Source organism: Parus major, chromosome 17 (assembly GCF_001522545.3).
Source record: "Parus major isolate Abel chromosome 17, Parus_major1.1, whole genome shotgun sequence".
NCBI lineage: Eukaryota > Metazoa > Chordata > Aves > Passeriformes > Paridae > Parus > Parus major.
Genome location: NC_031785.1, coordinates 5,528,060 through 5,542,278, shown reverse-complemented (window position 1 = coordinate 5,542,278; position 14,219 = coordinate 5,528,060). Strand labels below are relative to the sequence as shown.

Below are 14,219 nucleotides of genomic sequence, written 5' to 3'. Positions count from 1 at the left end.
TATTTCAGTACCTGCCTTCCCCATGGGTTCCTTAACTGGAAATGCTGGCAGATAGCATCTTTCCCAATTCATGATGTGTTACAGAGAATCAGCCTGTGACTTGCAAAGAAAATTTGAGTTTCTGTGCAGCTTTTATTGTGTAGAAAGGTATTTCTCTTGTGTTTTGCCTTCCTTCACTTCCTTTGTCCATGACTACCTGACCACAGTGACATTGGCCCCACTTCAGACAGAGAACGTAAGCAGGCTTCGAAACAGGTGAGTGGGAGTTTGTAATGCTGCTTATTGATGACTTTTTATGAAATGTGGGACTGAACCAAGAAAAATCTCCCTTGTCATCAAAGGCTCACCTGGACCTCAGCTCCTTTTGGCTGGTTTACTTTTTGAAGGATTTACCTGGTCTTTGAGGAGCTAAGGAAACCATACTTCCTTTGCTCCTTGTTTCTCATTAAATATTCTGTCACTTGTTACTGATCATATCAAAGACTTCAGGAGAAGTGGTCCAGTGGAAATTTTTCCTCCCTGATAACCCTGGCAGCTCCACAGCAGCAGTTTTGGTGTGAGTGCTGAGCTGCTTGAGCTGGCTTGGTTACAGATGGCTTCAATGGGAATCCTCATTGGGATAATCATGCCAGTACAAAAAGCATTTGAAACACTTGATCTTTCCTTTCCTGAAGACATGGGATGGACTTTGGCAGCCTTCAATGGCATTTGCCAAAAGTTTTCTTGCAGAGCTGGCAGGAGAAAATGTTGAGTCTGCAAAAAAGAGCTCTTGGAGGGGAGGGAAGGGAAGGAAAAGAAGCCATTTCCCAGTTTTGTCTAAGTACTGTCAACTTTTCTATGTAAACTTACTGGGGAGAGAAGGCTTTACAACAGTGGCATCCTTCTCTTTGCCTTTTTTTGGGCATTGGGTGGCTGGAGTGGTTTTCCTCTTGCTGGAAAGGTTTTTCTGAGCCTCAAAATAGTGGCAAAGAATGGGAGGAGTCGTAAGGACAGACATGGAAAGCTCCTGAAACCAGGATGGATTTATATCCTGGTAGCTGCTGCATTGTTTGCTGTGATCTGCTGTTTGTGTTGCTCAAAACATTCCATGGAACAGGAAAACTGTGGTTTGCTGTTGTGGCATGAACCAAAACAGCCTCTGGAGTCATCGTGTGTGCGCAAGGTGGGGAGTGGAGAAGGTGACGTGATAAATTGCTGGAAAAAACCACTGTGTGTGGGAATGAGAAGGACATGACACAACAGTGACGGAGAGGGACTAAGGAGTGGTGTGGGAGTGTTTTCCAGGAGTGTTTCTCCAGGATTGCTGCCTCCCAGGGAGGGGTGAGGTGGGTCACACGATCAGCTTGCAGGCAGCAATGTACAGCTGTTTTTTTTCCCCCACTGGTTACACATCTTCCTTATAAAGTTTTCCACTCCATCAGCTGGTGAGACTGTTAAGAGGAAGGAGGAACTACTGGAATATTTTTTTGAGCTTTGCAGTATTGGAGACTAGTTGTTTTTTTCCCCCCCCATCCAGGTTTGTAGCCCAGTGATTAGTATCTGGCAGAATTTAGTTTTTTAAACTACTGAATTCATATCCTCCTGAGTACAGGGAAAAGCTTGAAAAAACCCCCTAATTTCCTCTTTATTAAAAAAAAAAAAGCTTTAGTAAACTGCAGAGGGATTTTTATCCACAATTCCCTTACAGAATAGAAAATGTAATTATTTCAAACAACTTTTCTTTAAATGAATTTTCAGTTTCTAGGATATAAACACTTTTTTTGTGAGTATTTTGCATTCATTCCTTTTGCTGGGTTTTCCTTTGCTGAGTGATGCAAGAACCTGCCCCCACGGTGTTATTTTTGTGAAGTGCTGCTGCAAGGATGTTTTCGATGTTTCCTGTAGGAGCCAAACATTTACTTCTAGAGAAACCTTCCCCAGGGATTCCCGATGGGAGGGATGTGTTGGCTGGGAGCGCCACCGCTGGGCTGGCAACTGTTCCTCCCTCTCTGCCTTTTAGAGCCACTTTCTGCTTTTTTGCTTTCTGGTTTGAACTTTGGGTGGATTTGGCTGAACTTACTTGTAAATACTACGTGGACTTCTGGAGCTGCAGGGGAGTGAACAGAGCAAGTGAAGGTGTAAATTACCAAAAAGCAGCTGTGGATGAAAATAGCAGAAATATTCTCTATGGGTTTTACCAAACCCTCAGTGAAAGCTGTTTACCACCCTTTAGTCTGTCACCTCCTGGGCTGGGGAGCCCTTTCAGGGGATTTGCTGAAGTGCTGGCAAGACTCACTGGCTAAGCAAAAAGGGCTCTGTAAGACCCTGAATCAGCACTTTAAATTTTTTCTAAGACATCTTGATCTTTTCTTCACACTTGAATCTTATTTTACCCACCCCCCCCCTTGTCTTACTTACCCCTGCAATTACCAGTTTAACTGCTCTCTTTTTAAATCTGGGTTATTAATTAAAAGCAATTCCTCCTTGGAGCTCAAATGTTCATCAAGTTTGTGATAGCACTTGAAGAGAAAATTTCTGTGTGCTTTGTTACCACCAAGAGCCAAAGCAATACTGTGCAGTCCTGAATGTCCCTGCCAGGAACAAAGAACAGGCAGGGACAGAAATCTCTGGAGCTGTGCAAGAGTCCAACAGCCCAGCGCTGGCTTTTATCACATGCTGGGACAAGGATGACGTGGGGAGGCGGGGAGTCTGTCCTGCACAGCCCGGGTGACATCGCGGTGCTGGTGGTGGGATCTGGGGAGCTTCTGCCCCGATGGCATCTGTAACCCAGCATCAGATCCAGAAGGTAAGGAGCTGCTCCTTGGGGAGGGAGCGTGTGCAGAGTGCAGCCAGGTGATGCTGTGTGTAAGATACAGTCACTGCTAGTTAACCTGTTGTTTACAAACACTTTATATTCTCCTCAGCATCTTGTGTTATATTAATTTTAGTGTGTGAGTGTCATGGCTACAAACTCTTCCAGGGGCAGCTTGTCCCACAGAGCTCTTGCAGGCATTTCTCCTGTGCTGCTTCTGTCTCTGCTGCTCGGCTCTCATCCCTGAACTGGAAATCTTCCTGGCAAAGGATTATCTCCAGGGTATTCTATATAAAGAAACTGAGTTCACTGCCAACAGAGTTTATTTTGTACAGGATTGTGTAGTGAACTGTGAGAAAGCACCCAGGGATTTTTTTTCCTTAGAGAGAACAAAGCTTTCCAGATTGTAAAGGAATCTCATTGTGATTTGGCACACAGGTGTGACTGCCCTGTTTGTATTAGTGGGCTTGGTAGTTTAATAACTGCTGGTTACAGGTGTTAGATAAGAGATCCTACCACAAAAGGCTCTAGTAATGAGATCTCTGTTTTGTGTAGACTGAGGGATTGAAATAGATTGTTCTTAACTGTTTGGAATTTCAGCCTTTTAATGAATCTTTTGCAACAGAAGCTGTCCTGAAATTAAAAATTAAAAACATGCTGCAGAACTGGAGCTGGGATGCTTTTTACCCTGTTAAGGGCCAGAACTGTTTTCTCTTGCTTTATGCTGCTTCCCCCAAGAACTCTGGGGAAGAGCAGCCACCTTGTCCCTTCTAGTTCCACAAGGATGGCTTCCTTGTCCTGGAGCAGTTTTTTAGCACAGAGGAGTGTGACGATATGAGGAGCCAGATCCAGAAAATGGTCGCAGAGATGGAAGTGCCACCGCACTGCCGCACCGCATTCTCCACCAGGGAGGAAGAGCAGCTCCAAGCACAGGTACTGGGAAGGGCAGGGCTGCCCCTGTTGGGAGAGCTGGAAAGAGGAATGGAAAAGGCAAATTGCTGATCAGGGTTCAATCACTCTGTTGGACCATGGCTCTTCCTCCTAACTGAACAAAACACCAGGAGAGGAATTTGCTCTCCAGCTTTCTGCAAATGTTTCCTGGGGTCTTATCAGTGTGTGGCTCTGCCGTGCTTTCAACCCCCGGTTGAAAGCAGCTCTCACAGATCACTTTGTACGTGCCCTGCAGACAGAAAACTGGTTATTTTCCAGGCAGCCAACAAAAAAAAGGCAAGGGTGACCTCTATGTGAGAGGTTCTCGTAAAGCCCTGATCAGCACCAAGACAGGGAGTGTTGTGGAAAGTTTTTATGAATGATTTTTCATTGTATTTTGTTTATGCTGCGGCTGGGTGGAAAAAAAGATGCAGGTGAGTGTTAATAATTTGATTGAAGGTTCATTTATGTTTTTACAAGGATGCTGTCCTTACTGGGCTTTTATCCCTGGCAGGGTAGCTCGGATTATTTCCTCACCAGTGGAGACAAGATTAGATTCTTCTTTGAGAAAGGTGTTTTGGATGAGAAAGGTAAGCCCTGGCCTGAGTAAGAGTTTGGATGAGAAAGGTAAGCCCTGGCCTTTTCACAGAGGGAATGTGAAAAAGCTGAGTGAGGGATCGGGGGCCAGTTTCCAGTTCAAGGAATGATTCCTGCTTTTCAAACAATGTTAAATTATGGTTTTGTTTTGTAGGTAACTTTCTAATTCCAAAGGAGAAGTCTGTCAGCAAGATTGGCCATGGTATGTTTAAAGGATGGGATTTGGAGAGGGATGGACAAAAGAGATGTGATTTTCAGACATGAGGATTTCTCGAGACCTACTCATTGTACTGTCTCTGCAATTCTCTCCATGCTGCCCCTCACTCTGCTCTCAGACTGCTCTATCTTCTGTTCCAATCCTTTTCAAAAACCCCTTCTCAGAGGTTTCTCAGCAATGAATAGCTCGGAGTCACTGACATGCAAAAGTTTGGACTTCAGCCCTTGGCTCTTTTATGTAAGAGATTTGCTCTAGAAGTTTACCACTGAGACTGGTGACAGTCAATACTCCCTCCTATGTCCTGTGCCATGCTGGTTTGCTGATGTTGAAGCTCCCCTCCCTCCTGTGGTGTCACCAACACTTTTTCTTAACCCTGACTGGTCTGTTTGATCTGCTTCTCTCCCAGTTCCTGGACTTGCATTTTGATCCCTTCCATTTTCAAACAACACAAGGAAAATGAGAGCAGGATTCTCTTTGCCTGTAAACGTGAACTTTGTTCATACTGAACTTCACTACAATTGGAAATTCAGTACTAAGTGTTCTTGTTCTGTGGTTTTCTCAGAAAAACACTCTCCTCTTCCCAGGCCTACTGCCATTCTGTCACACTTCAGCTTTTCCTCAGGGGAAGTGAAAACTGCTTTCAATTCCTGCTGACACAGCAACTTAACAATTCAAAAGCCCTCTCTAGTCTTATTTTCTGTAATTATTCATTTTAGTCAAGTCTCATCCCTTGCTTGAGAGCAGCTCCTGCTGGCCTTGGGCATCTGTCCTTCTGGCAATCTGATCAGGATGAGCTGGAGGCACAACTCTGATTCTTTTTGTGGATTTGTCAGAGCTGGGTTGTAGCAAGCAACCCAGCTCTGACAAATCTAACTCTAGCTCCTTTTTGCAGTACTTCACTTTTCTGGTAGGTCTTTGAGGTGTGTTTTTAAAGGATTCACCCATATGCCTCAGGATCATGTGTGATGGTTGTCACTTGTGAAATACAATACTGAATCACATGTTCCACATTTTGTTCACTCTGATGTACACTGGCTTTTATGTGTGTCCAGTTTGTACCCAGGAAGTGATTATATTTATGGTCTTTAATGATGATTGTACCCTCTGTAAAATTCCTATCACCTTAGGTGTGATAAGATACATTTATCCATCTTGGGAGGGATGAAAGTTTCTGGCTGCAATTTATCCTGCTTGGCTGTGGTGTCTGCAGCTCATCACTGAGAGCTGCCATGTTCCCTTCTCTTCCTGAAATCTTCTGTCTGAGCCTTTTCTTTCCCCTCAGCTCTACACGCTTATGATCCCGTCTTCAAGCAAATCACCCACTCCCCCAAGGTGCAGGTGAGCTGTTATTGCTTCCTAGAATGGTTTTAGGGAAAAAAATGAATTGCAGAGTAGTTAATTTTAGTTTTCTACACTCCCAGGAGGAGTAATTTTGTCAGTGAAAAGAAATATCTTCAAAGAATAATGCTAAATAATGTGCAGAAAACATAAATCTTGGAAAATTTTCTTGCAGGAACTGGGAAGAAAACTAGGCCTTGAGAGACCAGTAGTTGTGCAGAGCATGTATATCTTCAAGGTACAGTAATTCAGGTTGTCTTGTCACTCAGGAAATAAGGGCCTGTTAAGTGAGAAGCTGTGAAACTCCTCACACATCACTTTTTTTTCTTTGCAGCAACCTGGCATTGGTGGTGAAGGTGAGATTTGTGTTATCTCTTTATTACACTGCAGATAATACTCCTTTAGCAAAGGAATGTTACCAGAGAGAGGGCTCAGAATCAGACTTAAACCTGTCAGCTTGGTGGACCAAACCATCTTTGAAATCCACATTTTTTCAGAAAAGTTACATCATATGCAGCTCAAACAAAGAGCTGTTTTTACATCTGCAGCGGGCTAAAAGTTGGTATTTTTATGTAAGATTTAACATGTGTGATAGGTGGGTTGGCAGGGGAGGGCTCTGAGTCAGGGAGATGCAAGCCTGAAGTCCTTCTAGAAGAACTGAATCCCATTAAAAGACCCCAATGACAGTGTCTTCTTGCAGTGACTCCACACCAAGATGCCACCTTCCTGCACACAGAGCCTCTGGGCCGGATCCTGGGGTTCTGGATCGCCCTGGAAGATGCCACACAGGAGAATGGCTGTTTGTGGTTCATCCCTGGCTCTCACACCAGTAAGAGCATGTGTGTGACCACTGCTGGTCACCAGTACAGTTCTCCTTTTCCCCACCCTTAGAGCACACAGGGCAGCTTTAAACTCTGCTCACCTAAAGATTCACTCAGTGAGTATAATCATAGTGCTCTTCAGATTTTAAGCCACTCATTCCTCAAATCCTGGAGCCAGCTGTACTCATATCATGGATTATGCTCCTACAGAAAGCACAAATGGACCAAAGGGTAGTATGCATAAGTGTGTGACCATTTGTGTTCCAAATGGTTGCAATGCACAGAAGGGGCCAAAAAGGCAAGCAAAAGGCAGCTGTTTTATCTGTTTCTGCCACAGCTGAAAAATCCTAAATCTCTACTTAATTAAAAAGACCCCACCTAAATTACTAAGGAAAGTGTGAATATAGCAATAATAAAGTTTCTATCATTGCCAAGAGAAATAACTGATATTGCTCCTTTACTGTGCAGGTTGTAGCCAGGTGTTTAATTTTTGTGTGTTGGCTTACTCTGTGGATTTGCAGATGGGATTACCCGGAGGATGGTCCGTGCAGCTTCAGGTGCCTCAACATGTGTAGAGTTTGTAGGCTCAGAGCCAGCCTATGATGAGAAGCAGTTCATACCTCTGCCTATAAGTAAAGGTACAAACAGCACTCCAAAGGTGCTTCACAGCTCAAGAAAACACAAGGGAGCTAAAATCCTATTTTAACCCTGCACCTTCGCTTCCATTGGAAAGCCAGAGCTCATCTTTTGGAAAGCAGCAGTCCAGGTGATTCTTTCCCACAGGTGGACTCATCCTCATCCATGGTGAGGTCGTCCATAAGAGTGAACTCAACAGCTCGGAGTCTTCTCGCCACGCATTCACCTTCCACGTGATGGAAGCCAAAGGCACCACCTGGAGCAAAGAGAACTGGTAAGGTTGTGATCCTCACAAGTGGCTGGGGAAATTGAAGCCTTTCCAGTGCAAGAGTTAGGATAACTGTTGGGGGTCTTGCTTGTACAGTTTGTTGGTAGTGCCTCATCTGGCACTGATTTTGTGTCTGCAGAACTGGAATAGCCTCTGAAGTTTTGCTTTTACCTCTTCTTTACTTCCTAGGCTTCAGCCAACTCCTGAACTGCCTTTTCCATCGCTCTACACTTGAAGTTAGTGACTGGCTTTTGTGGAGTCAATAGCTGATCAATATTCCTTTCTGATTGTTCATTCACAATCTTTTTAAAACAATCTTCACTAGATCAGCTCTCAATGTTCATTTATCCTCCTCCTCAAAACCAGGGCCATTATCACAGCCCAAGACCTGCAGTAGACAGAAGCTTCTACTGCAGCAGGAGCCGTGCCAGTATGAGAGTAGTCACTAGTCCTTTTGCTAAGGAAACACCTTCAGTCTTGAAAACAAACCAGTTAAGAGCATTGCACATTGACTGGGACTACTTACCAAGTATTTCTCCTTGCAGATACTCAGTATTTTCTTGTGTTTAGGAGCTTAGGTGCATTTCTTGTCTGGTTGACTCCAGCAAAGCAGGTGAACATGCAGGGGAGAAGTTTGATTTTCACCCCTATGTTTCTGTCTTATTTTTGGAATAAGTGATTTAAAGCAATCTTGTGGATAAAATGAAGCAGGAGTCTGCTTTTTATAGTCAGTCTTCTAAATACTGGCAGACAGTGGCTGAATGTTTTATCTCTGGGTGTGATTAAAAATACGATAATTTTTAAAGATTCATGTTGAAATAATGGACACAACCTCCGTCAAACTTTTTACACTTAAATAAAAATATAGGAATTCTCATTTTCATCTCCATCATCTTTTCTTTGAGGAAGACACAGTGTGACCTTCGCCCAACAAATGGGGACAGTGCTAAATTGTCTGGTGAGCAGCTGGAACTCTAAATATGCAAAAGACCAATTTCTATCCCCAAAACCTCACCAAACCCAAACCAGCTTATAGCAAGGAATGTTTGGAAATGCAAGCTACATCCCATACTGTATCCTGAACTGAACAGGAGCTGTGTAGGTGTGATTTCACCAGCCCTGGTGCAGCTCTGGCAACCCTGAGACAGGAGCACAGTGTCACCAATGCAGGAATTATAGCAGAGTGACCCTAAGGCTGCTGAGGGCACACAAATCTTACTGACTCATCCCTTTCAAAAGTAAATCAGGGAGCTGGGTCATGGCAACAGCAGAAACATCGAATGCAAAGTTTCTGTATTCAAAAACTACCTTTTCTACAGTTTGTTTGCAAGTTGGAAGCAGGGTGGAAGGAAAGCAAATGTCTCTACCTCTGGTGCAATTTATTATGTCAGTGGTGAAGGCTGTGGCTTGTGACAGAAGCAACTCAAGTTTTGTCTGTGTCTTTCCATGAGAGGAGTTAATAATTTAGAATTCTGCTAAGGAGGGATAATTTGTCCTGACTTGCACCACTACCTGCAGTATGCAAAATCATCTACTTCAAGTGCATAAATAAAATTTAAAAAGCTGGATTTATTGGCAGGATTTCCTGTTAAACATGAAGGAAACAGCCCAGCAGTTACTGAGTTTGGTTTCCTACAGAGAATCTGACAATTTACTGTGTTAGTAGCCAGCTCTGGCATCCTCAGGAAAAGCAGCACCAAATCCCAGGAGCCCTTCCCAGGCAGGGGGATGAATTGGGCAATGCTGCTTCTCAGCTATTCCAGCCCTGGCTTGTTGCAGGGCCACACAATATTGGATTCTGGAACCAATTCTGCTGACCCAGGGACTGGTTTCACTCCACCCCTGGTCTTATGCACCCTCCCAAGGCATGGTCTCAGAGCTACAGGACTGTGTTGTGTAAGGTACCTTGGACTTCCCCCAAACTATTCCCAAAAGTGAATTTAAAAACTGCCAGGAGTGAACTTCATGATGCAAAGTAGAATCCTGGAATCACAATCTCCTGCTTGGACACATCAAGGACACTTGTGTTTTGTTCTAATGGACACTGGGGAAACCAGTGAGAAGAGACTGCTGATGCAGGAAGGTTTCATACATAGAAGTGTTTTCTTTGGCCACAAAATGGTAGCTGTAATTTTAATTAAATGGATGGAATTCAGTACCTTTAGTCAATTTTTTAATGGAAGAAATTTTTTAAATTATTTGATTAAACATCTGGCTGAAAAAATGTGAAAAGTAGGAAAGTGTAATAATAGAAAATTTATTGACTTCAACAGATTTTCTGCTCTCAGGATTAATGTGTAATTAGTTCTAGCTGTGACTTTGCTAAACTTCCCCCCTCATATTCATTCCAAATTAGGTATTAAATCTTGAGAAAGATAAAACATTTTTCTTGCTGAAGCAAACTTCAAGACTAAAGATTCACTGTTCTTACTAGCATGGTCTGGAATGAGCAATGTCTGACATTCCCAAACCTTCACCACCCACCCTGGACACCTCAGCTGTGGCAGCTGCTGATCTTGGAATTGTGTTTGTGCATCATGGTGTGGTTTTGGCTCTTGCTGATCAGGACTGCACATAGCTGGACACTAGTACCTGGTTCCTGTGCCCACCCCTCATTATCAAACATGTTTTACATTGTGCTTATGCAGAAATGAGAGCTCACACATCAAACACAAGGTGCAGGACTCAGTACAGAAAACAAGGTACAGTACAGAGGTAGCAACATCTGAGAGACTTGTTTATTTTATCCTCTCTAATTGACTTACCTCTTCCTCTGCTTCCCCTGGGCACCCAGAAAAAAAACTTTAATTGGATTATTAAACACAAGTGCTGTTTTTATCAGTTATATTTGTTGCTGCTAGAACATAAATCTGGCTATTTTTCACAGGGGTAAAAAGACCAAATCAAAACCTTTATTTTAAATAAGTCTATTTCATTTCTGTTCTCAACAATTTTCTCTGCTGTACCAAAAGATCAGCTTTGAGCTTTCATTACAGTCCATTTTCTAGTACCTTGCTCTAGGAACAGAGAAAACTGTCCCTGGAAGTGCTTCTATGCCATGAGCATGATCTGGAGGTAGAGAGGCAAGAGCAGATTATCAATTTGAGTAGTGTAAGCTTCCAAAAGAGAAACCAAACTCACAGATGCCAGAATCCAGGCGTAACTGGAGTTCAGATTCACGTTGCTGTCAAAGATCAGAATGAGAGCCACAGCAATGATCTGAGCAAAAATAGCTGTCATTGTCCCTTCAAAGGTCTTTTTTGTTCCTGGCCACTTGATTTCCCCCATTGTACTGCCAAAAACAGAGGCAATGGTGTCTCCTACCCCTACTGCCAACACCCCAGAGTAGGGGACCAGTGCTCCTGCCCCAGGCAAGGTGCCTTTAGGAGCACAAGATCTGGGAAACAACCACACTGGAAGGGACATGCCAAGGAGGAGATAAATATGAGTCAAGATTAGAGGTCCACTGTCTCTTTCATCCAAGAAGAGAGAGAGCAAATGCCTCAGGGTTTGTCCAAAGGGTTTGATCCTGAAGTACCGAACGTACTCCAAGAAGATAAACACTGCCAGACATAGCACTGCAGCAACGTAGAGGAGCTGGCGGTCATAAATCAGTCCAGGAACATAAGTAGCTACAACAATGAAGTGGAAATATTTCCTGGTTATAGTCGAGGCCTGGTGTTTTTTAGATTCAGATGATCTCTTGGTATTCTGGTAGAAAACCACACCACATGCTGAGGCAGCCAAGAAAGTCCAGTACAGAAGAAGGTAAAGTCTTGTCTGTGTCTGAAACAGAAACTGGAACAGCCAGAACAAAGGGTTCCTGTGGATCAGTCGGTACAGCCAAGGCATGATGACCCCTAAGCCTAACACTGCTGTCATCATGTGGAAAAACATGGAGGAAATCCACGTGCCCGAATCCATGAAAACGAAGAGCACAGTGAAAAAAAGACCAAGAAGAACAACTCCAACAACTGCCACCAGAAGGAAGAAGTCAATGGGATCCCCTCTGCCCTTGACTACATTCAGTGAACGCTTAATGAGCTGATTGAGAACAAAACTTACACCTCCAAGAACCAGCAGCGCTTCTCCGGGAGTAAAACATCGAGGCAACAAGTACAGCAAGATCATACTGAGGTAGACAAAAATGAGCAGCACTTCTAGAACCTCTATCACTTCTGAGACAGTCAAGGAATGTTTCATGGTGTAGATAATTACGCTGCCAGCAATACCAGTCAGGATGCAAGTGTTGGTTGGCACAGGTTTGGTGATGCCAACTGCTAAGACGGACAGGAAGAGAGCGAGCAGCATTCCTGTGGAAGCCACGACGATGCCAAAGCGCTCGAAGTACACGATGCCGGCAGCCCTGCACCTCTCCTTCATCACCACCCCCAGCAGGGGGATGACCATGCTGGCGGGCAGCAGGCCGCTGTTGGCTGCCCCCCGGAACTGGAACACGGCTCCCCCCAGCTGCAGCAGCCGGTCCCATTTGAACTGGACGTAGAAGGCCTGGACGGCCAAAGCGACGGCGCACCAGGAGAACCGGTCCCACACCACCGCGTGCACCGACAGCACCATGGTGAACACCAGCAGCGACTCCACCAGCACTGCTTTGTTTAACATGATTCCAGACTGACCTGCCTCAAGCTTGCAGAATCTCTGGAGTCCCAATCTGCTCAGTTGTCCATTAGGAAGAATTCTCTTCCATGCTACTGCAATTCCTATTAAAAAAAAAAAATAAGGCAAGCAATTGAAGCAGCTGCTTAGACAGCTCAAGTGTTTGCACAGCTATTTTGTTTTTAAACTCAATTTAAACTGATAGTTATGTGCCAATTGCTAATGTCAACACACAGATGATTAAAAAAAAAACCCAAACCAGTGAGGTGAGCCAATCCTGTACTTCACCTTCTCTAAGTGAATGGTTACAGCCCATTGCCAGCTGCCCTGCAAACCAAACTTTCCTTTAAACTTTTGGACTGGAAGATAAACAGTTGAGATAATCAACAACAGGCATATTTATTCTGTTAGGTTAAATCTCATCTCCTGAAAAGAATTGTGGGCACTGACAACATTGTGCACTTGTCACCAGCGTTTATTGCTTTATGGCAACCTTGATTTCTCTATGGATACATAATTTGATAATCAGCCATATGTAAATGATTACACTGGCACCTCTTCTGGAGTCTTTGAAGGTCTCAGGTTCTTTATTTTTGTTGGAAATATTATGGTTGATCTAGTTGTGAAACAGGGGGTTACTTTATCCTTTCTGGCCCACCCTAAAGCTGATTAGCAGCAGTCTTACTAAATTCTTCTCCCCAAATTCCATTGCCAATATCTACACCAGCTCCCTCATGGAAGGCCAGCAGTTTATTTAAGGTTCTGTTTTGGGTTTTCAGCCAGGGTTGAATGGTGACACCAGATTACAAAGCTGACAAAGTCATAGCAATATTACTAAGGAGCTATTACAGTTTGTACTGTCAAACTTCCTTAGTGTGTCTGCAGTATTTAGTTATTTATGACTGTACTGAAAACTTAATTATTGGTAGATTGCTTTTTGGCATCCTTATTCATATAGCCTGAAATATTTGATTGCCAAACAGCTTCATTATATACACTGTTGCTACACAGCTCCATCAGGCCAAGTAATCTTTTGTCATTGCAATCAATTTTTAAACAAGAGAAGAATTAATAATACAGTCAATAAAACAGAACTGGTCTGGCCAATATCTACCTCCAAACAATACTGGTTTTGGGGTCCTACTCCCTGCTGTTTCTGAGCACTGGGGAGGGGGAAGGCTTATTTGAGAAGCAGCAGAGTAAATGTCATCAACCAACGAAAGACCGAGTCCTCCCACTCAGTCTGGCAACCTTAAGGTTGCACCCCAGCTCCTGTATCAATGGCATGTGACAGTTTCCCTGCCAGGCTGCAAGACTATGCAGAATTCTACCCGGGGTGAGATCTCTGATGCAGCAGCTCTGAATGCTTAGACAATCTGCACTGCGATGTATTTCACTGCTGGGTTATTTCGTTTTCTTGTGCCTGCCGCAACCCCCTCCTCCACACCTTTCAGGTACGGTGAAGCTCCTCGGCGCTGCCGCTCTCTCATCATCGAACGGGACCCATCACGCTGCGGTTCAAGCCACACCGAGCGTTTTCTGCCCGTTTCGTGATCCGCATCCCGGCTGCTCAGGGCAGGGAAGCTTCCCACTGACATGACCAAACATCCACTAGCCCCACGCCTCGCTGCAGCCCCTGCCTGCTCCCTCTGTTCCCCACGCGGCCGCAGCGCTGTGGACTCCCCTCAACCCGCGGGCTGCCCGCGCCCTGTCCTTCCACGCTGATCGCCGCCGCCTCCTGTCCCCCTCAGCCCCGACACCCACAACCCAACCTCCGCTACTGGGAACGACATCCGCCCGCGGGGGGTGTCAGAGGCGCTCCCAGGTGATTCCCGGTGCCGCCGCGAAACCGCGGCCCCGCCCCCGGGAGCCCAACGCGCACCCACCTCGCAGGACGCCGCCATCTTCCCGCGCCGCCTGTCACATGACCCAGCAGTGAGGGTGTGTCAGAGGGCGTGGCTTGTACTGCACCACGTGACGCCGGCGTGGGGAGGGAGGCGGGCC

The 14,219-nt window shown here is 44.8% G+C and overlaps 2 protein-coding genes and 1 non-coding gene across 4 annotated transcripts; 1 reads left to right on the top strand and 2 right to left on the bottom strand.

Moving 5' to 3' along the window:
* The first annotated feature begins 2,561 nt into the window (after window positions 1-2,561).
* Window positions 2,562-8,475, top strand: PHYHD1 (phytanoyl-CoA dioxygenase domain containing 1). Of its 2 annotated transcripts, none has more exons than XM_015644769.2 (11): window positions 2,562-2,785; window positions 3,566-3,724; window positions 4,236-4,311; window positions 4,473-4,520; window positions 5,818-5,873; window positions 6,049-6,111; window positions 6,208-6,229; window positions 6,574-6,702; window positions 7,195-7,332; window positions 7,478-7,604; window positions 7,788-8,475. In XM_015644769.2, the coding sequence occupies exons 1-11, from the start codon at window positions 2,753-2,755 to the stop codon at window positions 7,831-7,833; spliced, it is 897 nt and encodes a 298-aa protein (XP_015500255.1). In that variant the 5' UTR covers window positions 2,562-2,752; the 3' UTR covers window positions 7,834-8,475. The 2 variants fall into 2 exon arrangements, with proteins under 2 accessions (XP_015500255.1, XP_015500257.1); XM_015644771.2 differs by having other exon boundaries at window positions 2,574-2,785; window positions 7,216-7,332.
* LOC107212025 lies at window positions 7,135-14,177 on the bottom strand. Its single transcript, XR_002002315.2, has 3 exons — window positions 14,102-14,177; window positions 12,236-12,319; window positions 7,135-7,586 (listed from the first exon to the last, which is right to left on the bottom strand). It is a non-coding gene; the product is annotated as an uncharacterized LOC107212025 (transcript).
* DOLK (dolichol kinase) lies at window positions 9,840-12,229 on the bottom strand. The gene has a single exon (XM_019008434.2). It carries the CDS (start codon window positions 12,219-12,221, stop codon window positions 10,650-10,652), a length of 1,572 nt encoding a protein of 523 aa, XP_018863979.1. The 5' UTR covers window positions 12,222-12,229; the 3' UTR covers window positions 9,840-10,649.
* Window positions 14,178-14,219: the final 42 nt, after the last annotated feature.